Source organism: Leptosomus discolor, chromosome 7 (genome assembly GCF_034619465.1).
Source record: "Leptosomus discolor isolate bLepDis1 chromosome 7, bLepDis1.hap2, whole genome shotgun sequence".
Lineage (NCBI taxonomy): Eukaryota > Metazoa > Chordata > Aves > Leptosomiformes > Leptosomidae > Leptosomus > Leptosomus discolor.
Genome location: NC_141397.1, coordinates 26,487,253 through 26,515,083, shown reverse-complemented (window position 1 = coordinate 26,515,083; position 27,831 = coordinate 26,487,253). Strand labels below are relative to the sequence as shown.

Below are 27,831 nucleotides of genomic sequence, written 5' to 3'. Positions count from 1 at the left end.
TTACAAAAGACAGTGTCAAGCACTATGCCTACTATACAAAACAGAGCAGATTGGACAGATCACGGCAAAGGAATTCCTAAGCCAAATTTTAAAAAATGCACAAAGCCTTTAAAAAATAATCAGTATACAATCACAATGCAAAAGGAACATAAAGGGTCTTTTTCTGAATTCCACATATTCCGGCCACCCTTCCCTCCCACCCCACCCCTCATAAGTCCATTTTTGCACACTCTGGGAAGTCCAGTTCTACATCTTCACAGAATAAGTAAATGGTGGGCCAGTACTGTTAATTTATGAGATCCTGGAGCTCCTCATCAGTCAGCTCATTGACTTCCATGATCTTTTCCAAGTGCTCCATATACCGGGCATGGTCTTGCAAGAAGTGCGGTACCCTCATGTTCTCAATCACGGCTAATCCTTTCAGGCGGTCCACGTCCTCATACGAGATCTGTAAGGAAGGACACGGGTTAATTTTGCACTATAGTCTTGTTTCTTCTCTGCTGCGGCTTCAACTTCTCTCTTGTAGATGAGAAAAGATTTCAGAGCAGGGGGATTTCAAAGCTTGTGAGAATCCTTTGGCAACATGAGTAACTGTGTGCCTCAGTGGAAGATGCAAAAAATTATAATTTTAGCAAAACCCTCCATACTTCCTGATTCTGCTTTTGAGTCAGTGAACAGACTCACAGGAACCTGAATAAGAAAGACCTACAGCAGCTGCAGGAATAGAGAGGAAAGGATAGAGCACATGTGAGTCTTGGAGTCTCTTCTCAAAAAGGTGGAAAGATTGGCATTGAGCATGCAAAAAACACTGTGCCAAAGGTTGAGGAACTAGAAGGGGAGTGCAGGACAGGCATGGCAAAGGAAGCAGGCAGGCTCCAGCTTTGGGAAAGGCATGGTGCCAGCTGACCTGAACTCTGATGTTTTCATTTTCACCAGCAAATGTGCTTACGCAAAGCTAAATTAAAATGCGCCTACAGTAACTAACTACAGCATGGGCAACTCTTAAGCATCCAAATTTTTTTTCTTTTTTTTTCCCTGTTCAATAGAAGGGCAGAGATTGGGTTTGCCTCTTGGCATCAGTGCCTTCTGGGTACAGGCGTGACACTCTCAAAACATTTTCCAGCTACTATAGAGCCTACTAATTTTTTTTTCTAATGAAAGCTGAGATTCTTCTCCATAGTCTTATGATTCTACATAGGAATTCAAGTCTTGAGCTCACAGTAGCTCACCAAGGTGAGTGATGGTCCAGAAAGGATGACTGCTTTGGCTGTGCAACAGCTACATGAGCTGCCCTGCAAGCACAGAACAGGACTCCTTGGGCAGCTATCCAGTGTGATGAAATTTATGTGGTTGCCACCTTGTCTATAAGCTGCATGTTCTGGGCACCCTACAGACAGAAGCATATGTACTGGCAAAACCACAAGCCTGACTGTGCTTACTAACTGGCACATCCTATTTCCTCACAGCAGGTTTGTGCCAGGTGGAGCCTGCTCCTCCCAACCTTTTTAGCCCATGTTTGTTCTAAGGAGCTGAGCACTGGGCGGTCAGGCTTCCCTGGAAACAGCTTGCCCTCTCAGCAGGTGATGGTTTCTATTTGGAAAAGATTGAAGTGAGCATGAATGATCCACTGATGTGTAAGGGGCATGGAAGGGCTCTCTGGAAAGATGGGACGGTGTAATCCAGATTGCTAAACCTGATCCACAGAGGCAGTCAGAGTCAGGTGCGTAGCTTGCTGATGATTTTGGGAACAAAGTCCGCAAAGAGAATGAATTTGCATTGGAGTACACGTGTGCTTTTCTAGCTACAATGACAAGAGGCACCCTGATTAAAAAACCAAGCATACACCCATGCCCAGGCTTACTCAAGTCACTAAGATACTGCTGTTTGAAGATGGTGTGGCGTTACAGCTGATTAACATATTTAGAAGTAGATACAGAGGAGCTATGCGAAATCGTACCACCTCCTCTCAGTCTGGAGACACAGCACCAAATGAGATTAAATACTGACCTCCCCTCCTGTCCCAACTTGAAACTCTACCTCCTTTCATCCCAAACAAAGGAAAGAAAAAGGACCCTTTCCCCCTTATATTTATGTTCAGGGGTTTCTGTTACTGCTGCAACCAAGAAATAAGTATCTGTGATCCTAGGTATGGTTTGAATGGGATGTATTTCCCCAGTCCTTTCAATTGCTAAAAAAAATGACAGAAGCTGACATCCTAAGGGGGATCAAAAACATAATCACATCCTACTGTGGCAACAGGTTGTCTTTGTTACCACATGTAATTAAAATCATTGTACTGGGTAAAAAAAGACTGAGGCTAAAACAGGCTTACTTAGGCTCCTTGTAATGTGTTCACATTCTTGGGAAACACAATAATAGGTGACAATTTTTTGGTTTTGCTTTTTAAAACTCTGGTAGTTATGCTATACTAAAGTGCACCCCATACCTGCATTCTATTTCTCTTTAGTACTACTCGCATGTGATTACTACATGAATGTTTTGCAGTGCTTCCTATATTTGGTTGTTTCCTGCAAAGTTTTAAAACTGCTCCTTCTAAAAAGCATCTTTTCTCAGGCTTCAAGCTCTTTCCTTAGTCACTTCTAGGTATGCTGAACAGCTCGCATGTGTTCTGTTTCCACGTGCCACTCTTTTCTTCACTGTAGGTAATGTCAGAAGCATCAGAAAGGCATGGCTGCCTCCATCAGCCAGATCTCTAGCACTCAGATGAGAACAGAAGACACAGAAACTTCAGCATGGCTCTGTCTGAAATACATTCACACGAGAAAGCAGTGCTCTGATTTTACAACTGTGTTAACTGTCTACTAAAGCACAGAAGCAATTTGTTGTCAGCAGTACAATTTTAATTTCCTATTCTGGTCATACCTTTATTGTATTTGCAATGAAAGATGTCCAAGATAGACATACTGAGAAAGACAAGCTCACTTGTTACAATACAACACAGAGACTCTTCAAAAGGCAATGTGAATTTTCCAGCTAAATGCTGGGCTTCCCCAGTTTAAACCCTGTGCTTTTTCTTCTAACCCAGAAGATAGGCCAGCTGAGCTTAATACTCCCTTTTGAACAACCTGATCCTCCTATTCTACCCTAAGCAAACAAATAAATCACCTTTTAGAGTGGTGATAAACTCGTAATAACCACAAGCTAGATCTCAGTGCAAGTTTCATATTTCTCTCCACTCACACACCTTGTTTTTCCTGAGAGTATATGGAGATACCGGAGCCGGTCCAATGAAGGGTCACTAAGATGCTTAAGGCACTGGAGCATCTCTCCTACAAGGAGAGGCTGAAATAGCTGGGACTGCTCAGCTTGGAGAAGAATAGGCTCTGGGGGATCTTACCAGTGTGTATAAACCCCTCATGGGAAGGAATGACAAGGGAATCAGGCTCTTCTCAGCAGTGCCCGCTGGCAGGGCAAGAGGCAATGGGTACCAGTTAAAATGCACAAAATTCCGTCTGAACACAAAACACTTTTTTATGGAGAGGGTGGTAAAACACTGGCACAAGCTGCCCAGAGAGGTTGTGAAGTCTCCATCAGTCTCCATCAAAGCCCAACTGGACAGGGTCCTGGGCAACCTGCTCTACCTGACCCTGCTTAAGCATGGGGGTTGGACTAGATGATCTTGAGACATCCCTGCAGACCTCAACCAATCTATGATGCTGAGAGCAGGCACTGCTCTTATACACAAATTTCCAGTTTGATTGTAAAGATGTGTGCAGCATAAACATTCATAAGAACCCTTGATGTTAGAAGTTGTAAAGTCAAGCATTTATAAATTATTATATTGCTAGAATTAAATTGCTTGTAGACCCTTAATGTGGATGCCTTGCCATGTGGATTATAGTGGAAACTGTAATTATATGAGGAATGACTTATTATGGCTTTGAAGTGGCTTGACAATCCTGCAGACTCCCTGGAGAGAGAAAGGCATAAAGCAGGGCAGAAACAGTACGTGTTCAGTAGTTTAGCAGGCAGAAGCTGAGTGAAGTTAAGCAGGCTTAAGGCAAAAGGAAGTTTCAGAGAATAAAGTTGCAGAGACTTGTTTGACAGTGCAATTTTATTTTCAGAGCTTCCTAACTTGTTTGGGTTACCTAAATAGCTCTGCTTACCAATACAGACGTTTCTGACACTAAAGGCAAAACTTCTTAAATGTGACCCAAGACCCTCTATCATAATGTGCCACTTCCCTCCGTCACCCAGTGATTGCCAAACAGGCAGAAATGCCGGTATACCAGCTCTAAATGCAAGCATAGCAACCTCAGTTTGAATGTCGTGGTTTATGCGAGTATGAACCCTGCTTTACGAACTGTGGAAACTTAGCAGTCCAAGGATTCGGTTCAGGAAGCGTGACAAAGATTTTGAGAACAAACAAGCAATGGCAGTTAGAATGGAGACAAAATATGTTCTGTGAATGTAGAAATACTATGTATTCCGGGGAAAAAAACCCAGCAACTGATTTTTGAAAAACATCAGAGGTGCCGTCAGTGAGAGAAATTAGAGATGAAAAACTCTTTGTGTCAGAAGGCGATGCGTTAGCATCAGTTGGTTAATTTTGTTTTCTACTAGGACCACCGCCTTATCTAGCAGCTGTACCACTTGCCTGAGGCAGTCCGTTGTACTGCAAGTCAGGTAGTGCCCTGTAAAGGGAGGAAAGGAAAGTCTGAGAAATATGACCATAAAATCTTAATCTGATAAGCAAGGAATGAGGAAAAGCTGGGAGACGTTTTTAGGACCTCAAAATATTTGTAACTTGCACTGTGTAATACAAGGTGCTGTACAGAACAGAGATTTCTAGATCAAAGTAAAACAGCACACAATGACTCATAGCTCTCTACAGGCAGGCTTGCTGAAACGATAAAACTGTACCCTTTGGCAAGAATGAGCCCGCTCACCTTTCCAAGGGCTGTCAGAAGATGGAAATCAATGGACTCCCTGTATCTCAGGATTCGGAGGATGCCATCCAAGTACACCTGATCCTTATTGAAACAGCCTAAAAGGAATCAAGATATACTGCACTCTGTCAGGGTTTGTTCAAGGCATATTCTCAGAAGCCATTATGAGCAGTACAATTTTACTTTTAAAAACTTGATAATTATATCCCAGACTTCGAAAACCTTCCCAGAAACTAACTAGAAGGCTAAAACCACCAGCCAGAGAAAGAAATCAAACACAGAACATGGTGCCTGTGAATATCTACAGCAACATTACATCTCTTGTAATAAACATTAAAGGAGGTCAAACTGTGAGTATGAACCTTTTCACAGTTTTGCAATTTACATTCTCACTTCTAACAACAACAAAAAAATCCATTACCGATTCAGTTTGAAAATCTCACGAATGTGCCTTTTCAGCCTCGCAGAAAATAGCAGAAATCCTGCTGCCTCATTTCAGAAAGCGTGGAGTTCCATTACTCCATTTTGCAAAGGTTTTACTGTGTGACAGAATGAAGGAGCTCTGTGCGTGTTCTGAAAACCTCCGTGAAGTACAAAAATAGAGAAGACAAATAGGGAACCCACCTGGTTGTGATGTGTCAGTCCACCCCCTCTTGGCTCGTACGCAGTAATCCCACCTAGTATTGGGGTCCTTGACAAATTTCCCCACGTCCTGGAAAAGCTGACTGAAGGACATTTGGCTAGCCTGATACACTGTGTAGTAGAGCAGGGCAGCTCTCCAAAGAAAAGGGTCTTTGCGGAACAGGACGCTGTGAATGCTCGCTAGCCCCTCTTCTGTAGGGTTGATTGGCTTTAATCCATGTTTTCTACGTCCTGTCCAGTTGCACCAAGGCTGGCTGTTGTTGTTAAAACCTCGAAAATAATGAGTTCCTGAAAAGAAAGGAATATGGGACTTAGAACAGTGGTATCTAATGATTAAAAACAAAATTACAAAGTCTGGAAGGAGATGCCCAATTCAGAACTCTGAACTAGTAGGACTGGGCACTGGGAAAAGTGCCAACTTCAGCCTTGTCTACAACACGGAATTTTGTCAGAGGTAGATACACGGTGCAACTATTCACCTACTGACTGCAAGTGGGAGTCCTGAAAATGCCTAAGGAATACAAACGTCAGCAGGACTTGAGTTCCCAAATCCGTGGAAAGGAATTTTCAAAAGTGTCTTACATGCTGAATGCCTCTAGCATAGGCTAGGCATTGTAGTGAACAGAAGGAAGGAGAATCAAAGTAAGGGGGCAGAAATCTTGCCTCTTGCAGGTGATTAAACAGCCCTACTGCAACCTTGGAAGAGGCTATGTCCTCTTACAATGTGAGTAACAGTGGTTCAAGGTAATTGCAGGGCCTATTCTTCAGTTGAAATTCAGGCACTAGCCAAGTTTATCCAGCTTTGATGTACTTAATTAAAACAGATTCACTGAAAAGTTTGCAGAGATTTTCCACAGGGCTGGGCCAACTTTGTGTAATGCAAAATCCAGGCAATCTTACACCAGTTTAGGGGTCATTGGGTAAATTTTTTATACCTAAAGCTTGCGTACATTTGCAAGCAGTGCAGCATAACAGAAGCAGATTTGTAAAGTGAAATGGCTGGTGCTGAGGTTGAACGGTCATACTATTTTTGTTTCCCTTTTTTTTACTCCAGACTCATAAGCAAAATGTCCCCGAGCAGTGACAGCACAGAAGGTATGCCCTGGAGCATAGCCTCCGGGCTAGCATCACTTGAAAGGATTACACTTTGCCTGCTCCAAGGTTCCTCTGGCCCGTGAAACTCAGTGCAGTAAGTGGGACTAGCTGGTAGACTCACTTCAAAAGCCCACTCTCCTGATCTGACCTAAAATGCTAATGTAAGTGAGCCCTAGGAATCCTCAAGTGGATTATCTTCCTTTTACTGCATGCTGCAGTGATAAATAGGTTTCTCCTTCCCTACAGCACAGGTTCTTTAGACAGGGATGCTCCCTCCTTCTGCATATGTACAGTGCCTGGCCCATCACGGCAAAATAAATAAGAAGGCATGCAAGTACTCCCCTTTGCCTGAAGAACTGATGTCATGCTCATACCAATTTCATGTCTCAGCATCCCTTCCAGCCAGTGCTCTCGCGCTGTGGAGATATTGATAGTGAGAGTGGGGCGGCCATTCACCACTGTCATTGAGGCTCGAGATAGCAGGTCCTCCGTGAGATGGACCACAATCTGAAGATGAGAGAGTTCAGGTAGCAAAGAGCTCTCTTCTTGCTCCTGTTCCTGCTTTTCCCTTTGGCCCTTCCATTTTTTCATTCCTCTTTGGTCCCTTGCCTTTCAGAAATCTTCCTTGCTACCAGCAGTCACCTGAGAGACACTTCTGACTCCACTCAGTCCTAGTCACCTGTGCTGCCAACAAAACCTCAGACTTTAGTGGGACTCAGCATGAGGGTTAAGATAGACAGACATGAGACTGCAAAATTTAATATGGTAACGTTGGCGAGATTCAGGGGGCGGGGAGCAATCATGTGCAGAGTAAATCAGAGAAAATTCCATTTTTTGAACTCTGTCTTGGTATCACTGAGAACTGAAAAATATTAGATAAGCATACATAAATTGACTAGGTATCTATACACTTGGCTGTCTGAAACCTTTTTAGTTGCAATTCTAAAGCCACATGAATGAGCGGGGGACACACTATGTACTAGGTTTTCTGATACACGATGCAGACTTGGTATTGTTTCGTTTTGTACAGGAATGTAGTTCTTGTTTTCCTTTTTTCTCTTGGAAAATTGGTAATCAAAACAAAAACTGCCAGAGAAGGAAATTAATGCATATTGATATATTTTGTTATTTGAGTTTAAAAAGACTTTTTAAACAAGTGACTGGGAGGGAGAAGGGAATCTCTCTTGATTGAAGACAAAGCACTTTTCCCTTTCCATGTAATGCCTAAAGAAACAGTACTGCTCAGAAGAGCACAAGGGAGAGCACCTACAAGAGAGATCCTTTTTTTTAGCATCAAAGCTAAAAAGGGACCCAGGGAACAAAGGCATTACATGACACTTCCCTGTATTCAAAATCCACCATTCAGCTTCAAGTTCAACAGCAAACAATCAGTCCTGTAAGACTCATACTTCAGACACAGGCCAGATAGGTACATGCCAAAGCATCCAGATTGAAAGCATGGGTACCACTTAGCTTTCTAACACCTCTTCAAATGGAGGAAGTATTTTCATATTATTTCAGACCACACTGAGCATGCTGTATTAACTCTATTTTTGCAGAAAAAGTAAAGAATTTCATTAAGAAGGACATGGGATATTAGATCAGGGTGTAGGATCCTGCTTCCATGAAGACAAACAGAGACAAAAGTGAACGCAAAGAGAGATAAAAGCACAGCAAAGACCAAAAATATGGGTTTTTTTCTGCTTGCTCTAAACTGTAGCTTATAATCTCACTCTTAGAAACACAGGTGAAGTCTGGTACCAGTGTCAAATTATAGTCTCCCAAAAAGGTGTGATGAGTTTAACTGTTTCTCCTAATAATATTATGTTTACTAATTAAATCTAGTTTCTCTGAAACTAATTTTTGTCGCTTGATCTCCCATTCCAGACTCCTCTTGCTCACTGCCAGTGATCTCTTCCAAGTCTTAGACTGTCAGATGGTGTTTTCATTTGGAATAATTCTCTTTTTATACACTCAACCTCATCTGACTCTTCCAAGCAATTCTATGTAACTCAGTTAAACTGGACTTTTAAAATCCTGAATATAAGAAATAAGTTTTTTGCACAGGGCTCTAAAAAATTAGATGATTAGTCAGGGAAAAACAGCACTCACACCAACTCAACAAGCCAACCTCTTTCAGACATTTTTATTCATTTATGACACTTTCATTTGTGTTGCTTCTTATAAATCAGTCTCTTGGGCTGCTGCTTATTTTTCTTGGCCTTTTCTTAACTCTTTCCTTTGGTGTAAATAATTTGATATAAAAGAACAGATGGCAGAACTGATGAATAAATGGAAATGTGCTAGTCTCCAAGTAGTTGAAAAAAGGAGGGAAGGAAGGGTGTCGTTCTTGGGTACTCCCAAAAGAGGTGAATTTAAGAACAAGCATACATGAATCAGAAACAGGCTCAGAGAGGTGGCTGAAGCATTCACAAGGAATGTGCATCATTTCAATTGTTCAAAAATTAGACTGGACACAGCCATGAGAAAAACATGATGTAAGGAATATTCTTGTAATTATGGAGGAAAGGCCTCCCAAGTGGTCTCTCGGGTCCATCCATGTGTAATTTCTAAGATCTACATAAATGTTTCTTTCCTGATCCAGTGTATGACTTACCTCACCAAGACAGCCTTCTTTCACCATGTATTTCCTGACATGATTCCAGATGCGACTTTTGGTCAGCAAGCTGCCTCCGGTGGCCTGCTCAAATTTTTCATAACTCCCGTATTTCTGCAATGTCCGCTCCATAATGTTAATGGACTATAAAATACAAAAGCATAGCGAATATGAATGTAGTAAGACCCCCGTGTCAGACTGGCATGTGTATTCTTACTCTCCCTTTCAATCTCTCTCTTTTTTTTTTTTTTTAAATCTTCCATCTTTCTTCTTTTTTTAACTCATTGAGAGTCATTGCAGTCATGAGATACAGGCTGACACACTGTAATCAATTTATGCCTTCTTCAAACATACATTAATGCCAAAGTACTGAAAAAAGATTCTGATCAACTTGGACCGACATACATCAGCATGACACAGATGACTGATTATCAGTCTAGTGAAATAATACACATTTTCTCTTTAATTTTGGGAATGTTGTACAACCGCCTTGTAAATCAGACACAACAGGTCACAAGGACATTTGCAGTTGTCAGCATGTTTCTTTTTATGGTTTTCCAAAGAATTTTACAAAGATCAACTATTACTGTCATCTCGCTTACTGTCTTGGTATTTTCTAATTTAGAAATACTGAACCATGATTAAGCAGATGCGTAGCTATAATTTTAACAATAATATTTCTAGCAAAAATGGTCCCTTGCAATGAAATCCTCTGTACCATGGGTGTCTGTTTCAGAAAGGAGGAGAGAGTACAGGAACTTTATTCACAGAAGTTTCATTTAAACCTTTCATTTAAATCACAATTCTTCTTTACAACCCCCCAAAATGAAGGAGGCATGTTTCATTTGGCAAAGTGGTATCATCAGTTCTCTTAAGTATTGCTGCAAGAAGTCCCTTGTGGTTAGAAAGCAGAGCATGATGCCTACAACATGATCTGAACTCTGCATGTTGAAGATGTTACCAGTGGGGTGTGAAATGCTCATCCCCAGTAATCTACCTCCCAACATGTCATTTCACACCCTTAAATGAAAATGAGGTATAGAGTAACTTGTTGAGCAGCAATAGCCCAGCTATAGGGAACAGCTTTTTTTCATAGCTATGATAACAGAAGCTCCCAAGAATCTTAAAGAGAAAACTATATTACTGATATTAACTTAAAAAATTAACGTTCTTGCTAAGAAAATACCACTAATGAAGGTGGAAATCTTGCAGACTGAATCTTTTTTTACATTGCACACTTATATCCATGCAAAAAGCTGATAACATGCTTGTTATTTCCAGCTATGTAATTCTGACATTGTCAGATTGGCTTATCATCCACAAAATGGGATTCATTTTGTATCTCTCACAGCTACTAACAACCCTATTCTAATTTTTTCCAGTTGAAACTAAGCAACCCTGAGTAATTGCTACTGAAAGCCATAAATGCTAGCTAGATGTATTCTTAAAGTCCTGTAGCTCTTTGAAGAGAGAAATATCACTTATCTGAATGCCAAAGAAATACTGCACCTAATGTTAGTATTTCTTTGTCTGTTTCTAATAACTTGTTATTGAATTTGTAGGGCCTCCTGGCCAGATCTGAATTTCTTTTTCAGGAATGAAGAAAGCAGCGTAATTTACTACCTTAAAACAGATATTATTTTTTTTTTAAAAAAAGGGAGTTAGCGTAAAGAAGGCTATTGTTTGAGGGGAGGGGGTTAAGCAATCTGTAAGAAAAGAATCTACCTACGGTGTCTCACTGCTGTGATCTCTGTTCCTACCGCACCTGCGCCTCCACAGTAAATTTTTATTTACATGGGAGCAGAGGGCATGTGCTGGAGTCCCTTAACAGCAAATTGGAAAGTGAGGCATAAAGAGAAATCTGTTATAGGTTATTCTGAAATCTATACCACCAGTTCTTCAGCCTAGCAGCACCGCAATATGTTACAGAATTCGGGCAAAAAGTGTGTGTGGCCTCATGAGAATGACTCTGGTAGAAACAGGCTCACTGTAAAGCCACTTGGTGGTGTTATGTGAACTCTGCCTCCTCTCACTGCCTCCTGTGTGGCCAAAACTCCCTAGCCACCATGCTAACTAGCAGTAGTTTCAGGCTTGACAGGGACTTGCACTGGACCCACTGGAGGGCTGGTGACATTTGGCCGGTTCCCAGGATCTGGCCCATTTGGGCAGCTGCGCCCCTGCACTTGCTGAAGCCAGCATGAGTAAGAAACGGATGTTATGGAGAGAGGCACCAACAAGGAACACATTATCTTTTCTTTTTCAAGTTTTCTTTGTAAGATCAGGCGTCAGGATGTCTGCAGAGAGGTATCGTAAAAAGAGGAATGCTGTGCCACCACCTGAGCCACCGCTAACGATTTGGCTTTGCCGCTCCCTGTTACACCACTGCAATGAGCACACATGGCAGGACAGCTCCACGGTGTGTGTTATGCAGCCCTGCTTGTCACCGACACAGGTAACTCCCAGGAGAATCAATAGGCACCTTGGCTTGATTATAGAGAAAATAAATCCTACCAGCTCCTAAAGACAAGAGGCGATGGGACTGCTGCTGTGAAAATTGCAATGTCGTTCTGCAACTTAAAAACAAATAATGTTTTTTCAAGATGAATGTATTAAAAATAGAGGATATACCCTCTTCTGGTGAAAACTCGGTAGCTCTGCCATCATTTTGCTGACCCACTGCTGTAGGTATTTGATAGAGGTTCAGTGCTGCTATTTTTGCTGTTACTCACATTAACTTATGGCACAGAAACATGAGTAAGGAAAACTACACAACTCTACTGGTGACTTACGAGGTAAACGGGATTTTGGTTGCCAGTAACTTCCCCATACATTAGGTCTTGTATAAATGCATAGGTGTGGCTGGGCGTAAAAGTGATTTCTATGTCAGTAAATGGTATTTTTTTCTTGTGAACGGTCAAGTCTTGACTTACTTGTCATTTAAAAATGACCTCAGATAAATGAATCGAGGTTACTGTCTAAGTATTAAAAGAAGGAATACCTATATTCCCTCACACAAGGCCTAATGTTTCTGGAGACTAATGACAATTGCTTTTAGCAAAATTTAGGATCAAGGGCTAAATATAAAGAGCAAATCAGAGCAAAATCTAGGTCTTGTTTAATAGCTTGTATATTTTCCCAAAGGATTTTTTTTCCTTTTTTTTAAATTACATATGAATTTTTAACTTCTAAAAACATTGACTGTTTTATAAGTTTTTCAGTGTCTGCAAATGCTGAGGCATTTTCCTGCCTGACACAAAATCCTTGGTTAAAGAAGCAACCCAAAAATTCCTGCCCACTCTTCCAGGAAGTTTATTCTCAGCTGGCAGCCTGAGTAATTCATGATAACAGTTCTTCAGTTTCCTTTGCAAGGTGCCAGATCCTTAAGATACTTATGTTTCCTTACTAGTTGTTTGGTGTATCTGGTTTCTCTGAACAATTAATTAAATTTATTTGCTCACTCTAAAAGAAGTCATCTCTGAATTAATCTTCTGGCACAAAATTTGTCTTCACAACTTGTTGATATTCAATTTCAATTAAGTCCATTAGATTAAACACATGAAGTACCCACTTAAATTCTTGGACACTTAAGTTCCTTTGAATGTGCACCAGTGACTTCCATTCCTAAAGAGACTTGCTGCCCAGCACCACCATGTTTTGTCTCCTGAACCTCTTCCTTTTCTCCCCATCTCTTCCTGGGGCTAATTCTATCTCTCAGTAATAAATTCTGGAGGAAAAATCATTACAATTAATAGCATTTTATAAAAATTACAAGATGAAGAATGAAGATGCAACAGGACTTGCCAGAGAACCGCAATCCCTGGAGCAGCTACACTATGCGGTGTTCCCCAAACCCTCACTTTCTGAGACAGGTCTTGCTATGTTCAACTGTATGGCGGTACAGAATGGCAATTCCCCTCAAAAGTTTTCAATAATGTGATTAGAACACAGTAGATCACGTGGGCTGAAAGGTTTGGCTTTAAATTCTCTTGAAGTTTTTTACTTCAGGAACAGATGTAGGGATGGATGTTATTCTCAAAAGCCACCAGGATTTGGTCCTTTCCTTTTTAAGGGTTTTTAAGGCATCTTTCAGAAAGTATCCAGCAACATGTCTCTACTATTAAATCAAATGAGACCAGGGTATTGGCTCAAGGGCTGCAAGGGGTCTATCCATTGAGCTGAATGGTTGGTAAGCCCCTAGGGATGATGCTGCCTTAGGAGAACCAGCACTTCTCTCTCCGGCAACACTTGGCCATAGCCAAAGAATCATGTGGCTGTTGGGTTCCCAACAGAAGTGAGAACAAGGCCACTACATTTCGATGCCCATCCTGCCTCTCGGCAAACCAAACATCAGGTCCAGTTCAGCTTCATATCAAACAATGAAAAAAAACCTTTCCAACAATGTGATGGCAAAGCCTTTGGATGGAGAAGAACAAGCAAGGAAGATTCACAGGCTGAAAGAAGCTGATAAAGCTAGCAAAATATAAGAAGTAGCCCCGAAGAATAGCAAAAATACTTTACATACTTTTTGAAAAGAGTAGGACCAATCTAGATTACTGTTCAAAGTCAATAAGGGGTGGATGACAGCAAGTCTGATGAAGCAGAGAACTGCCAAAACCATTTGAGAGCATGGGGGCAGCTTCTTCTCAATGTGAAAGCTCATAAAAATAAGGGTGTTTGAGAAGGGTTTGTAAACTTTATTAACTAGTTCTCTGTTCTGACGTTGCTTATGAAGACATTACAACTATAAGACGCAGCATTATGTAGGTTTACTTGGTGGTGTTATCCCAGAAGACTCTCCCACCTTAGTCAGAGTGCAGGTATTTTCTAAAACCACCTCACAACAGTGAAAAAGAGAGCACTGAAAGTGCATTAAACTTCCTGCTTGGCCATCTGTAACAGCACGATCCCTGGAGCTGAGACCTGTGCAGGCCGAGGGAGGAAGCATGAGTTTGGGAGTCAGGAGGCCCAAGCTCTAGCTCCTCCTGCCTGCCGCAGCCACCCTCCTGAACTCTTCCTGGGCTGTTCAAGGCTTTTCCTGAAATGCTGTGAGATACTTGAATCAGCAGCACAATATGAATAGCAGGTCTTCAGAGATACATCCCCCTGAAGAAGCACAGACCAGCTCTGGCCTCTCCCACCTCAACCCACTGCACAGCCTGCAGCTTCAAGGGGAAGGGTGGGATGCTGAAGGGTGCTTCCTCTACCTTATGTGCCATGCTGAGTAAGTCATATCCTGGCAGTTCAGCCACCTCCAAATAGATGTTGCAAGTTTGAGCTCATGCATATTGAGAAAGTCATTAAGCTTAAGCCTCCTCATTGCTGAACACATATTCTCTTGGTTAGGAAACTACTAAGAGTGCTCACCACTATCACCTCCCTTGACTCAAGGAAAACAGAAGTCCCGATAATTCCTTCCAAGTGGGCAGGCGTGACTCTGGAAGCACTGAAACAACAGAGAGAACCACCTCACACACACACATTGCCACCAGGAGACAAATCTCCTGGGAGTGGCAGATCATCCCAGCACTGAGACAGGCCCCATCCCCAGTGACGCTGCTGGTTTTGACACTTCTTGCCACAAACCACCCTAGCTGGTGGTGGCTCCCGAGGGGAAAATGTTTGGGATATTTTTGGATCCCAGGCACTGAATACAACACGAAGACCTTCATTTGAGGTTCTGCACCCATCTCTGAGGTAAGGTGACTCAAAGTCAGGTGTTGCAAGAACTTGCTGGGAAGGGGGAAAATCCAGACCAGCAGGCCAGCCCTTGCCTATTCCAGTATCCAGCTGTGAGCTTATTTTCCAGCCTCTGGGACAGCAGAAAGCAAGGTACTGATATTGCCAGAGTTCCCAAGGGCAAACTGTAAACTCTTCAGCAACAGGTAAAAAAATGGAAGAAAAGAAGGACTATGTGGCACTACCAGGTTATGGGTTAGGGGTAGTAATTCCTGTTCTTTTATTTATTATTGAAAAGGTCTGGTTTAATCCCTCTTACTGCTACTGAAGAGTGCCAAAAGAAGCAGCAGACCCCAGACTAGTCCCCTTGCACAGCAAACTCTGTTGATGCCCAAGAAAGTAACAACACAGAAGCACTAACAAGAGCAAGGCAAGGCTCTGTTTAACGGACATGCTTAGGTTGAGGCGGTGTTGGCTTTTTAAACAAACGATGTACAGCCAAGTAGGCGTCTGAATCCCATCACCCCTGTGCAGCAAAACATGGTCATGAATCTTTTGAGGCAACCAAGTTAGAATATGCGTTCAGTGACCTAGGAGTCAGGCCCCTGCATCTAGTCAGCTCACCCTACACTCAGAAGTAGCTCTGCTACAAAAGAGTCGCAGTCTCTGTTGAGATTTGCAAGACTGCAAGGCTTGCAGGCACCATCGCTTTCCTCCCTGCATAGTTTATTTGCTGGGGGATTTGGGGGGTGGGGTTGGGGAGAAGCTTCCCAGGTGTGCCTTTAGGTAACACTAAGATGTACCAGATGGAACTTGTTAGTCTAATCAACAGCCATAAAATGGTGGCTGCTCTTGGTTTTGGGTCAAGTGGAAATAAGGGAGAGAGGTAAGAGCCTGTTTTTAAGGCTACTCTACTCAGGCTGTAGAATTTTGTTTTATTCAGAGTTTACAGTGGCTCTTCTTTCGCATGCTTGCTTTCAGTATGATAAAGAGCACGTTTAAGTAATTTAGAGCTGGTAGAAATACATTTAATGAAAAACTTTTCAAGTATTAAGAACAGCAGGTTGGAAAGGGCCTCAAGGATCACCTCGTCCAACCTTTCTTGGGAAAAGCCCAGTCTAGATAAGATGGCCTAGCACCCTGTCCAGCTGAATCTTAAAAGCGTCTGATGTTGGGGAAGCTTTGTAAGAAATTAAAAATTCATATTCACTTGTTTTTTGCATGAGACTGTGCCCTGTAACAAACCTATGCTCCTACTCTAGTATCCCCAGAAGTGACCTACAGTCTCTTCGAATGGAAGGGAGAAGCCTGTGCAGGATTCTGAGAACTTTGGCTACTTGGAAGGCCCGATAAGCTTTGTGTTATATATTAACACACTTTATCTATAAATCTTAGTTTAGGAGGGAATTTGTTACTAGTGGAGAATGAGGTGTTTTACAATTAAGTGCTCTTCACAGCCAGTGATGCATTCTTGAATCTTTGGCGTGCCTAAGCTGTGACAGCACCCAGACATTGCAAAGGATTACTCAGTGTTGAATGTCATGTTGTTTAGCCTTCTAGCTCCACCTATTTTTCCAACATCTGATAAATTTGCTAATTGTAGGCTACTACAGACTTAAAAGCTGTGTAACACAAACACTTGCAACATAGCACAACAGATTTATTTATTAACTCAAAACTGCTGTATTTTTATGAGTACAAGGGAAAAGGATGTACATCTTTTTCACAGGGGGGATTACTCACTCAAAATTATGTTTTTTTTTAAAATGTGTGTATAAAAATAGATTTCCTGCTTTCATGTCCAATTCAAAGAAATGGGTGTTAACACACAGGCTACTTGGAGTTGCAACTTCCCTGCTGGCTTTGGTTCACAAATTGCAGCTGTTAAGTAATTTACTCTGCAAACACTGGGGACGATTACTTCTAGCATCTGTGCAAAATTAACAAACACTTTAAGTGTTAAGAAAACTTAACAATGAAGGACAAGCTGTTTGAGCCAGGAGTGCTAACAAGAAAACTTTCATAGCAGTTAGATCACACAGTTGCTGCACTGACCTTGGAACACAGCAATAAGAGAATTTCTGTAATATTAGATATGTCAATCCATGTGAAAAGCTCCAAATCTGCATGCTATTTTTTATTCTCAAGTTCCCTTCCCTAAAGGCATACTGTGTGACTATGAAAGAACTTTATTATGAAGAAAACAAGATAAAGTAGAAAGAGAGAAACAAAGAAACAGAACAAAGTATGAGAAGACACTAAAAATATTATTTTCAAATGCATTAATAATTCAAAAATATTTACTTTATGTTTGTGAAAAGTCTGTCAGTAAAAGTGTTGGATTGTGCCCAAGGTTTAGAATCTCTGATCTGACTAGAGGCCTGTGGGTGAAGTGGGTGCTCAGAAGCCTGTGCATTCCCCATTGCAGCATTGCTCTGCTAATCGTTTGCAAATCCAGTGTTCTTTACCTTTAAAAAAAATAATAAAATAAATGGGGCAGGGTACAATTCATCTTCCAGATATGTTGCGATAATGCTATATTAACGAATTCCACAGACATACACAAAAGCAGAAAGGGCAATAAGAAAACACAATCTGTTTTCATGTCCTATCAGGCTACGCTGTGCGTAAAAAAAAAAAAAAAAAAAATTAAAAAAAAAAAAAATTAACTATTAAAAAGCCTCTAAATTCTGAAATGTCAGGTTTTGAGCTCATTTCACTGAAGTATCCTGAAAGCACCCTACAAAACTGGTCAGCTCTGTCAATAAAAAGGTGGTTTTACAGGGGCATTAAGCATAGAAAAGCAAGAGTCGGTTGCTGTAAGCACCTTCTATAGAATAAAATACAAATAATTCCACTTCTGTTCACAGAAAGTGAAACTTCCTAAAATAAGTACAGCAACAAATGAAAGCCAAAAATGTTGCAAAAAGCACAATTGAATTTATCCTTGTTGCAGGAAGAAGGATGACTACATGCAGTTGTGTTTTTACTGCAGACCCGAATCTTGACACTGTGAGTACTTTTTTTTGCAACTGAAGTAATTTTTCATGAACTTAACACTTCCTATGAGATATCTATGTGTTTCTTCTGACAAGTAATATCTGCATGCAAAAAACAAAATAGCACTGAGGAAAAGCAAGTGCTCATATAATATTTGCTGATTAAAATTTTGGTTAATGCTGCTTTTTCTGGATAGCAAATTTGCATGAAATGAAATCTAAATTTGCGTGATGAAAATTTCTAAAGCTACTTGTAGATGATAAAGAGAGAGTGCCACCTGCTGGGCTCGGAGCTGTGTTAAAGCTGCTTTTTTGGTCATTTATATAAAGCACAAGATATTGCTGTTCAGTATTTTTAGGAGCTGAACTTTGAAGAAATGCTTTTCTTGCTAAGAACTTCTGTAACTTAAAATAAATCTTACAAACTAATTTACATCCTCCTTGGTAAATTTCAGTAATATCATACTTCATTGATTATTAAATCCTTCACTGCTTTTTGTAAAGTTGTTACAAAGCCTTTCTTTTTCCATGCTTTGTATGTAAAGGGAAAAAGGTAGAGTCACAAATCGAAATAATGTTGAGGAATCATTCATTATTCACTATTCAGGGGGTTTTAAAAGCAGGGTAAATCAATGACAGGCCTGCTCCATAAAATCATCATGCATCAAATACTTTTTAAGGCTCCGCTACCTCATATTGAAATGGATAATTTGTATTAAATTCAGTTTGGCAAATTACTTACTGTTGATTTGGTGTAATCTATGATTAATGCTGCTAATATTGCTATGAAAAACAAAGGGAAACTTTCTTAAAAGCTCTAGTCAAGGAGTAGTTTTATTTGGTGACAGTGTGATTTACTTGGTTGTTTAGAAGGATGGAAGCTGATTTCAAGAACAACTGCTCTGTGTTGTCTTAAAGAAAATAAATTCTTAATGAAAATCCAGCCGCTGAGTTTTTGAAATACACAGATATTTTTAATGTGAAAATGCAGACCAAGCCTTACGATACAATGACTTAACGGGTAATAACACCTACGTGCATTCTTGGATTTAAAAGGGGAAAAAAAAAAAAGTCAGACTCTTCACAAGTCAAGGCTCCGTTATTAGAATCCATGGTACTTTAATTCATGTATTTTCAGCAGGAATTTTGGGAGGTTTTAAGCGAAGTATTTCTATCACAAAGAAGTGAAACTCATGGAAAGGCAGGATCTCTTCCCAAGTTAAGTATCACTTGAAACACAAGATTCTCTATCTAGAATAGCCTGTCAGACTTTAAGATCTTTCTAAACCATTTTAAAATAGCAAAACTGGGAAGAGGACTGGTTCTGGTATTATATAGATAAGCACTGGTTTTCGTCACTTAGGTCAAAGTTGAAAGCAAGGTTTTTGTTGATTTGATTTTTTTGTAACTCAAAGACAGGCAGGAAGCCAGGGTAGTTACACAGAATGGGGATGTCTGTAGCTGTTACCCATGTAGCTGCATATTATGAGAAGAAAAAAAAAGGGGAGGGGATGAGAGGGTCTTTTTAAATCTTCTGTCTGGAATGGAATTTGTCTGCTGCTTGATTGACCCTAATGTATATGCAAATATATTTTCACAGTTGATTAAAACAAGGAACATCAACATATGCTTATCAAATAACCATGACTTCAAATAATTGCTATCCCCTCCCAATCCCTGTGTCACCAAGAGGATTGGCAGGATTTCTAGGCTGCTTTTTTCCTCTGTTTATTAAAGCGTATTTAGGCATTGTATTTTTCCCAGACTGGACTCTGCTTCATTGCCTAAAAACCTTTCTTGCCTTAAATTATGTTTCATGTAAACCCATTTATATGGAACTGTGCCTTTATCATATAGAATCCTGTAAATATTATGAAGGCTTTCATTCTTTAATCAAAACTATTTTCTTTCAGTTCTACTATTGTATTCTCATCTTTGATGCGTTTTTCAAACAGTAGGGAGGATGATAAGGAGAAACAACTACCTACAAACAAAGCCAAATACCACCTTAATAGGTGTAGGGAAAAATAATTAGTGGAAAAGAAGGAAAAAAAGTAACTATACCTGCTTAAGAAATCTGTCAGATGCATGGCTGTGCTTAGCTAACACATTTGGCAGAGCAGGGTTTGAATACTCAAATTGAGGATTGTATGCGAAATCTGACTTGAAGAATTTCATCTTCTCTTTTTCCACATTGGAAGGCTTGATTGCAGTGAGTAAACAGAGTTTTTGGCCAGAGACATCACCTTCGTTTCCGTGGCTTTTTGAGGACTGGGATTGCTTTGGCTTTGTTAGATTAAAATGCCTCTTCGTTCTACTTCTGGGTCGAGATGGCAGTCCTATGCTGCTCCCTGCAACCGAAATACTGTTTGCAAACTTCATGCTGGTAGACACTGGGCCAGTGACGAGGACAGAGGGCTGTCTGTTTGTGCAGTACCACCCACTGCTGAGCAAGGGTAGCGGGACTTTGATTTTGCGGTGCTCGTTGCTTCGCAAGGTGGTAGTACACTTTGAGGTTTTTCTGTGTTTCTTGTGGTGAGCAGATGACTGCTTTTGAGCGTGGTGTTTCTTCTCCTCTTTGCTCTGCAGAAGGACATTGTAGCTACTGGTTCCTGTTGTGAAAATGTCCTTAAGGATCCCAGAAGGTGGGTGCTGGAGCCTGTTTTCATTATTAATGTTCAGCTTATGTTCTACTGGACTCAGGACTGATTTCTTGGAAAGCTCTGTCTTAGGCCAGTGAAGTTTTTCTGCATTGAGGGGAGGAAAAAAAAAAAAAAGTTGAGAACAAATTTCATTGTTTCACACAGCAACACTAATCTTGACTCAAAATGACAACAAAAATTAAACACAGAACTTGTCTTAACTGCAGTCACATCAAGTTAATCTTGACTTTTAGACATGTGGGAGAATTGTGTGTGTATATAACTTCTGAACAATTAAGTCTGGGGCTTGTAAGATCCAGCTAAACAAGAATTTTATGCTTGCATCTCCATGCACGAGAGCACTGTTTGCAGCTATGAACTAACTTGTTTAATACAAGACTCTGTGCAGGACTTTACAAATGTTTACTGTTACATTAACAAATTTTTAGTTTTGAGCAAAATCTGCTTGACATTCATCATGCAAGGAAGGCTTTCTGTATAGACAAGGAATAACTTAAAAAATAGTAAACTGTATAGGAGTATGTGAGCAGTGTTTACAGTTAAGTCCCACAGGGATCTGTGCTGTGATATATAAGCAGTCTGGTGTGGTCTCATGCAAAATGAGATTCACAGAATTTACTCTCAGAAAGGATGAGAACACGGGAATGGGCCAGCCACTGTGAACAGTTTACTACTCCATATGAATAGTAATATAAATTTAAGACTTCAGTTTCCCATATTCCTTCTTCATATAGCCAGTAAGCTATATTTAAAGCTAGTTGCAAACACACCTCTGAGCATCCTCAAGACAACACTGTTATTTAATCTATTCAAAGTTGTTCTACAATAGCAACTGGCTTTAAGAAAACACTTGAGAAGAAACATTATAAATTAAACTGAAAGCAAGAAGTGAATAAGGTTCCTTTAACGAATGAACTCTCCTTTCTTGCTCTGACCCCTGGCATAGCCTTCAGGGGAGACAGGTCCATGGTGCAGAGCAGCTGCACAGAAAAGTCATTGAGGATTAAAACTATTTAACATTTGTGCTGGCTTGTTAGAGAGAAGTGACTGCTCTTCACTGGTTCTAACCATTCCCTTCTCTCGCCAACCAGTTCGCCCTAGAACATCAGGTGAGCTGAAAGTAAGGACACAAATAAATCCTGCCACAGAGAAATGCTTCCTACTTCTGCACCTAAAATGAAAGGATTCACAGAACAGGAGATATGGCTAGAGCTTGATTAAAGGCCGCAAAAGAGATTTGAGCTTCAGCCCACACTTACACAAAGCTGAGCTGTAATTACTTTACATACAGCAATTATACTCTGAATGGAACATTAGCAAGAGATCATTAAATGCCTCCAGGGGGAAAAAAAATTCTATAGTAGTTTAATTTCAGCTTTATTTTCACAGTAAAATTAGGCTTTGCTCCCAACATAAGCACTATGACAACATATTTCATGCTGTTGGACCTCTGTCAGTTCCATGTCAATCTGTGTTCCTCAGTTCTCCTGAAGATGCTGTTCTACAAAGCAAAAAGACAGAGGTCCTATATGCATGAACATACGATGGGAAATCTGCAGCCTGGGTGTTTCCTCCACTGGAAAGAGAGACACAAGCATTAGATTATTCCCTTCCACTAAAGCATGCGTACCTTAGCAAGCTCAAGTTGGTTTCACAGTAAATTTGTGAATCCTCTTCCTATGCTTGGCACAGGAACGTGCTCCTTGGTGTTCCTGTTCAAATTCTGTCAGATCATTCTCATCACATAGGCGACAGCCTGCCTACCTGGCTTATCTTGCTTTACCATGAGCTGTCATAGTAAGGAACCATAGTTCCCATCACAAGAAAAACAACATCAAATACACATCCAGGACACTGTGCAGTGGGCATTCATTTATGTATGTGCCTGTCTACAAACAACTGCTATAAAATGAGGCAATTTTTGGACAACAGAATAAGATGACAGCTCATACACATTTCTCGGCAAGTGTTTAAAATTGACTTCAGGCCTGTAACAAGTATTACATTATGGGAATCCTTACTTTTAAGAAGGATAAATTAAAAGCAAGGTTTCCAGAATGTCTGAACACAGAAATACTACATTTCTGAGCATGTGACTTTGCTTGTGTAGACAAAATCGAAGTTGGAAATTAAAGAGCTACTTCTTAAAATGCAAGTGAGAGATAATAATGTAACGTGGCAGTAACGTTTCACCTCCTCCATTAATCAATTCTCAAAAGTCACAAAGAACAGAGAAGCCTCAAATTGCTACCACGCAGGGAATAATTTTAATTAATACCACATGTGTATCTGAGAGGTGATAAATAGAAAAGAAAAAGAACCCAGAAACAGAATTCAAAGAAACGACTCAAAAAAGCCTTAACCCTCCCTCTCCGAGCTAGTCTGTCAATTCAGTACCAAAAACTCACGACAGAAAGCTTTCAGAGCTAAGTAGTACAGTTGGCCAGAAATAAATGCATTTATATCTAGATAATTTCTGAACATTACAAGTCAGAATTCTCCTGCAAGTGTCACAAATGGTGGTCAAGTGCTCAACATGCACTGGCAGGTTTCACATGCGCACGGTCAGGAACAAAAATAGTTGTCCCTGATTCTGTAGTTACTCTATATGTGCAATCTCGTAGCAAAGTCATTTTTCAGCTGCCAAATTAAATGTGGCTGTCCTTAAATTTCTCCTGACTAAAGGATACCGTTTGATGCCTATTTGTGCTGGAAACCTAGAATCAACAGGCGATCTAGCAGATTTGAAAGTCATACTTAGATAACACTGACGTTTTCACAGAAGTCATTTAACTGCCATTCTAACTTTTTGGATTGGTCCTGTGAGCATCGTTATTTTACAAAATAAACTAGAAAATAATATTTGAGACTGTCAAAATCATGTTGCAAACCACCACATTTTAAAGTTCTTTCTCTAGTATATTTGTTTAATCTGTAATAGTTATCGTTTTAAACTCACATCTGTATGACAGGCAGCATCAAGCACACTAAAAATACAGTCTTCTAAGAAACTCGACTTACTAAACTGTATCTAAGAGTTTCCAAGGATTAGCAATGCCTGGTGATTGAAACAGAGGTCTAGTATTCTGAATATAAAACCAATTCACGGCACAACCTGTGTTCTGAAAATATGCTACAGTGTTTCAAAAAAGTACCGAAATATACTGCTGTAAAGTAGCCAGTCAGAGAATGGATTATCAGCCCATGTTGGTTACATAGATCAGCTAGCAGTGACTTCCAGCTTTTAAATTCTGGATGCCAGAGGACAAATGTCAACAGATTACTTCTAAAAGGTCTGAAAAAGGCAAACTGAAAGTCACTGTACTAGGGCATAACTCTATCCTGCATATCACGCCACATATCACAGATTTTATCTTTTGTATCTCATCCACGTTACATGTGTTGCAAGAACTGCAAATTTGAATTTCCTGACTTTACATATTTCGGTTTTTGCAACAGAAAACATCCAAAGAACATACGCCCAAGCCTCTAGTTACCTTTGATAACCTCCCTAAAAATATGCAATCTATGTACACAAATTCTTTTCATTGGTCTCGCTTCCAAACACTCCAAGTCACAAACCCTCAAGTCCTTCAACAATAACCAAAAAAAAAAAAAAAAATCACACCCCACCCCCCCCACCCCCCCCTCCCCAAACTAGCATAGTCTCTCCCAAGCAGACTTTACCATCACATTTACTTCCATTTATTGGCATTTTGTTCCTCTCTGCAACAGCACAGTAATAAAAACATAGGTCCTAGAGACACGGTGAATTACTAAATGAAACAATCTGCCAGGTTTGGAGTGGAAGGTGATGTAGAAAGAAGCAAGAAGAAGGAGGAGGGGGCAGAAGAGCTGCCTGCCTCCATTTCGGCATCAGTAGGGTACCAAAGGACAGAAAATCCTCCTGTTCAGTGGAAACTTCATCTGCTTGTCTTGGGCTGGGGTAGAGCTCTGCCCCTATCTGGAGCCGCTGTGTTTGGTTTCTGCTACGTCATGGGGTGGGTTAACAGGGCAGCCAGCCTGCCAGAGGCAGCTCCTCTGTCTGCCTAGAGGATCTCACACGAGAGCGGGTCATGCCCCAGCCAAAATCCCATCACAGCAGTACTGGAGAAGGGATGTAGCCCAAGACTGCTAACAGAGGATACGTGGGAATCACAAACATCATTAGAATTCTGCACTAATGAAATCCTTTCCATGCCTAAGACACACCTCAGCTGCTAGTGTTGAATCTTGTAGCATGGCAGACACTGCCTAATCTTACTAGAGGTTATTTGCTAGAAAAAAATTTGGATTTTATGTTAAATTCAGGAACTAGGTTGTATTATCGGTTTCCAACCTTTAGAAATTGATGTATTGAGCTAATCTTTTATTATATTAATAACACATGTAGTAAAAGCCCAATGCAAGAATTTTTCCAAACTTTGGAGAGTGTTACAGAAAAATCTTCCTCTAGGTTACCAGGTAGCTGCTATCCAAGCAGCTTCTTAAATACCTGTTCTACAGGTGGAACGAGATGAACAATGATAGATATTTGTGGGTACAGACCTTGCTCTGCCCAGCTAGCCTTACTCTAAAAAAGCACAAAGCTCCTGCAGTTTTTGTGCAGCTGCCACTCAGGTTATATATGCATCGTGGACAAATCATTTCCAAACTGCAGGTCTGATTATTGAGGTGCTTAGTGCAGATGTTCTCAGAGCAGTTCCTCCTGTCCTAGGAACGTAATGGTCTGAGCCACCGCTTCTGGTTTTCAATTCAGCATTGCCATTTCAGAATATGCTCAAATTTCTTTTTGTTCAAAATCAGAAACAAATAGCTTGACTTGAATTTTAAAATTTATAGAAATGCAAATAATGTAAGTGATCTATCTACAAGTAACAAGAAGATAGTGGCATTTGAAACTGAAAGATGAGAATATATGGACATGACAAGTAAAATTCCTCCTTTGACACATTCTGCAAACGTACAATTATATTACAATGATTCTTTTTATCTTCAATAATCAGGTAATGTGAATAGATTAACAACTATCTGTAGTTTATGAGCTCTAGGCTGTATGGTTTGCGGGTGCAGAGGGCTGTAGAAAGAATATTCTACAACAAGCAGGCAATGGAGTCGGTTATGTATTAATCTACAACGTTCCACTGCCTCTCAAATACTACAGGCTTATGTTTGTGGTGGTACAGAATCTAACCAGAATCCTGTAGTGTATTTCCTCACCACTATAAACACATTTAAGGCTTACAAACACTCAAGCTTTGAACAAATAGTATCAGTCAACTTGAACTAGATGGTACTGGAAGCTCCTGTAATGACTGAAAATGGTTTTGCTGTAGAATTAGTCAGCGAGCTCCTCTAAAAACACTGATGCTGAGGTATGTTCGATTTTTCATGGCAAGTTAGTTATTAACTAGAGCCCATATGATCTGAGGAACTCTGACATTTATCTTAAGAAAAAAATTTTCCCCCCAAATATCCACCTATTTGCTTTCCTCCTGTAGCAACGTATCTGTCATTGAACTTTAATTCTGAGCTCCAAAACCAAGGGCAAGTTTCAACTATGAGCCAATTTGTACATCTGATTCATTAACCGCCAGAGTTTGTAAATAATTCTGAAATAACCACCATTTACAGGATTCATTGGTATGACTTTAGGCTGTGCAGTTTGGTTTCATCTTTAAAATTGCAATGATACTGAAAAATATACTCTTTCTGCCTTAGAAAAAAGCATAAACTGACATGCATGTTTCTGCACTGAAACATGACATTATGTCACTGACTCTAAATTCAGATCCTTCAAACCAAATTATATAGCACAGTAATAATAAGTAAAAGTGAAGACTTGGCCCTAATGAAATCAAGTAACAAACTCCCATTCATTTAACAGACTCAGGATATAACCACAAAAATTATCTATAGACAGACCTGCACAGGGTGAAACTCCCATTGGAGCAGATCTCTAGCTTACTCTGCTGCAGGACAGGTGTGTTCAGGAATACTTGATGGAGATGTATGGACCCCAAATAACTACCTTCCCTTTTAAGAAATCTTAATCCTTTAAGATTACAGTTCCTGTCGCACATCTCTGGGGATGCTCTGTCTGATTCCATGAACTGTAGTTCTACTCCTCTTACCAGACGTAGCACCCCACTCATATGCATGCACAGATGGAACAGCATATAAATTATGCAGAGGAAGAGTAGCTGTAAGAAATCTTAAAGATGATTGTAACTGTACTGTACGAGGGGACGCTAAGACATCTTCACCAGATCTCTTACGGATGCAGATTTCCTCATGACAAAGTAACATCGGCTTGAAGCAGCTGAAGTAATGACACATGAAATGACGTCAAATTAAAACAAGGAAAACATCCGAGCGAAAAATTTGTTTTGCAGCAGCAATCGTACTGTAGGTTTCCCTACGTACTACATGCATGCACCACTGAAGATAATAGTTCCGTGTGGTATCAAATACTTTTCCACATTATCGTTATATAGTTGCAATACAGGTTTTTACATACAGATATTATAAAGACGTTAACTTCTCTGAAAACACGGCACAGAGGAGAGCCAAAGAGTGAAAGACACCAGATAAAATCAGCAATAGCTTTATTAGCTTTCTTAGCTGCACCTTCTGTCCCCCGCCGCCCTCCAGGCAGGCAGGGTCACCCCCGCGGCCCGGGGCAGGGACGGGCCCGCCGGCGGGACTCCCGCCTCGCCGCCCTTCCTCCCGGCGGGCAGGGGCGCGGCGCCGTCCCCACGGAGCAGGTACGCCCGCGGAAATCCGCGCCTCCTCGGCGGCTTTTCTCCGCGCGGGAGCGGCCGCGGCCGCCGGGGGAACGGCGGGCGCTGCCTGGGCGCTGGGGAAAGCGGCCCCACCCCGGCCCTCCTCCTGCCGCCGCAAGCCCCTCGCCCCGCCGGTGACGCCCCAGCCGCCCCGGGAGGGGCAGCCGGTGCCCGGTCCCGCCTCAGGCTGCCGCTGGGGGCCGGGGGCGGTACTCACCGGTGACACGGATGGACTGCAGCATGGTGCTCCGCCGGGCGGCGGCGCCGCCGCTCTGCCCCGCTGGCTTCCCCCTGCGCGGCGGGCTCGGCCGGGGCGGGCGCCGGGCTTCCGCCTCCTGGGCGGGGGAGGAGCGGGGAGCCCTGAGGGGAGGTGGGGAGGGAGGCGGCGAGCGGCGCCGGGCCCGGCGCGGGCCGTGCGGGCCTCGGCGCCCCACCGAAGCGGGC

The 27,831-nt window shown here is 41.3% G+C and overlaps 1 protein-coding gene across 2 annotated transcripts; it reads right to left on the bottom strand.

Moving 5' to 3' along the window:
* Nucleotides 1-286: 286 nt before the first annotated feature.
* On the bottom strand, nt 287-27,629 carry MATCAP2 (microtubule associated tyrosine carboxypeptidase 2). 2 transcript variants are annotated; one of them, XM_086468164.1, is made up of 8 exons: nt 27,605-27,629; nt 20,332-20,686; nt 20,004-20,286; nt 9,265-9,408; nt 7,022-7,154; nt 5,535-5,840; nt 4,911-5,008; nt 287-448 (listed from the first exon to the last, which is right to left on the bottom strand). In XM_086468164.1, the coding sequence occupies exons 1-8, from the start codon at nt 27,627-27,629 to the stop codon at nt 287-289; spliced, it is 1,506 nt and encodes a 501-aa protein (XP_086324290.1). The 2 variants fall into 2 exon arrangements, with proteins under 2 accessions (XP_086324290.1, XP_086324289.1); XM_086468163.1 differs by having other exon boundaries at nt 20,004-20,686.
* Nucleotides 27,630-27,831: the final 202 nt, after the last annotated feature.

Excerpts from the sequence above, each read along its gene's own strand:
- MATCAP2 (XM_086468163.1), bottom strand. The coding sequence starts at position 27,629 with ATGCTGCAGTCCATCCGTGTCACCG. Across the intron at positions 9,409-20,003 it reads CTGACAGATTTCTTAAGCAG|TCCATTAACATTATGGAGCG; the intron begins GTATAGTTACTT and ends TGTATTTTATAG. Across the intron at positions 7,155-9,264 it reads AAGAAGGCTGTCTTGGTGAG|ATTGTGGTCCATCTCACGGA; the intron begins GTAAGTCATACA and ends TCTCATCTTCAG.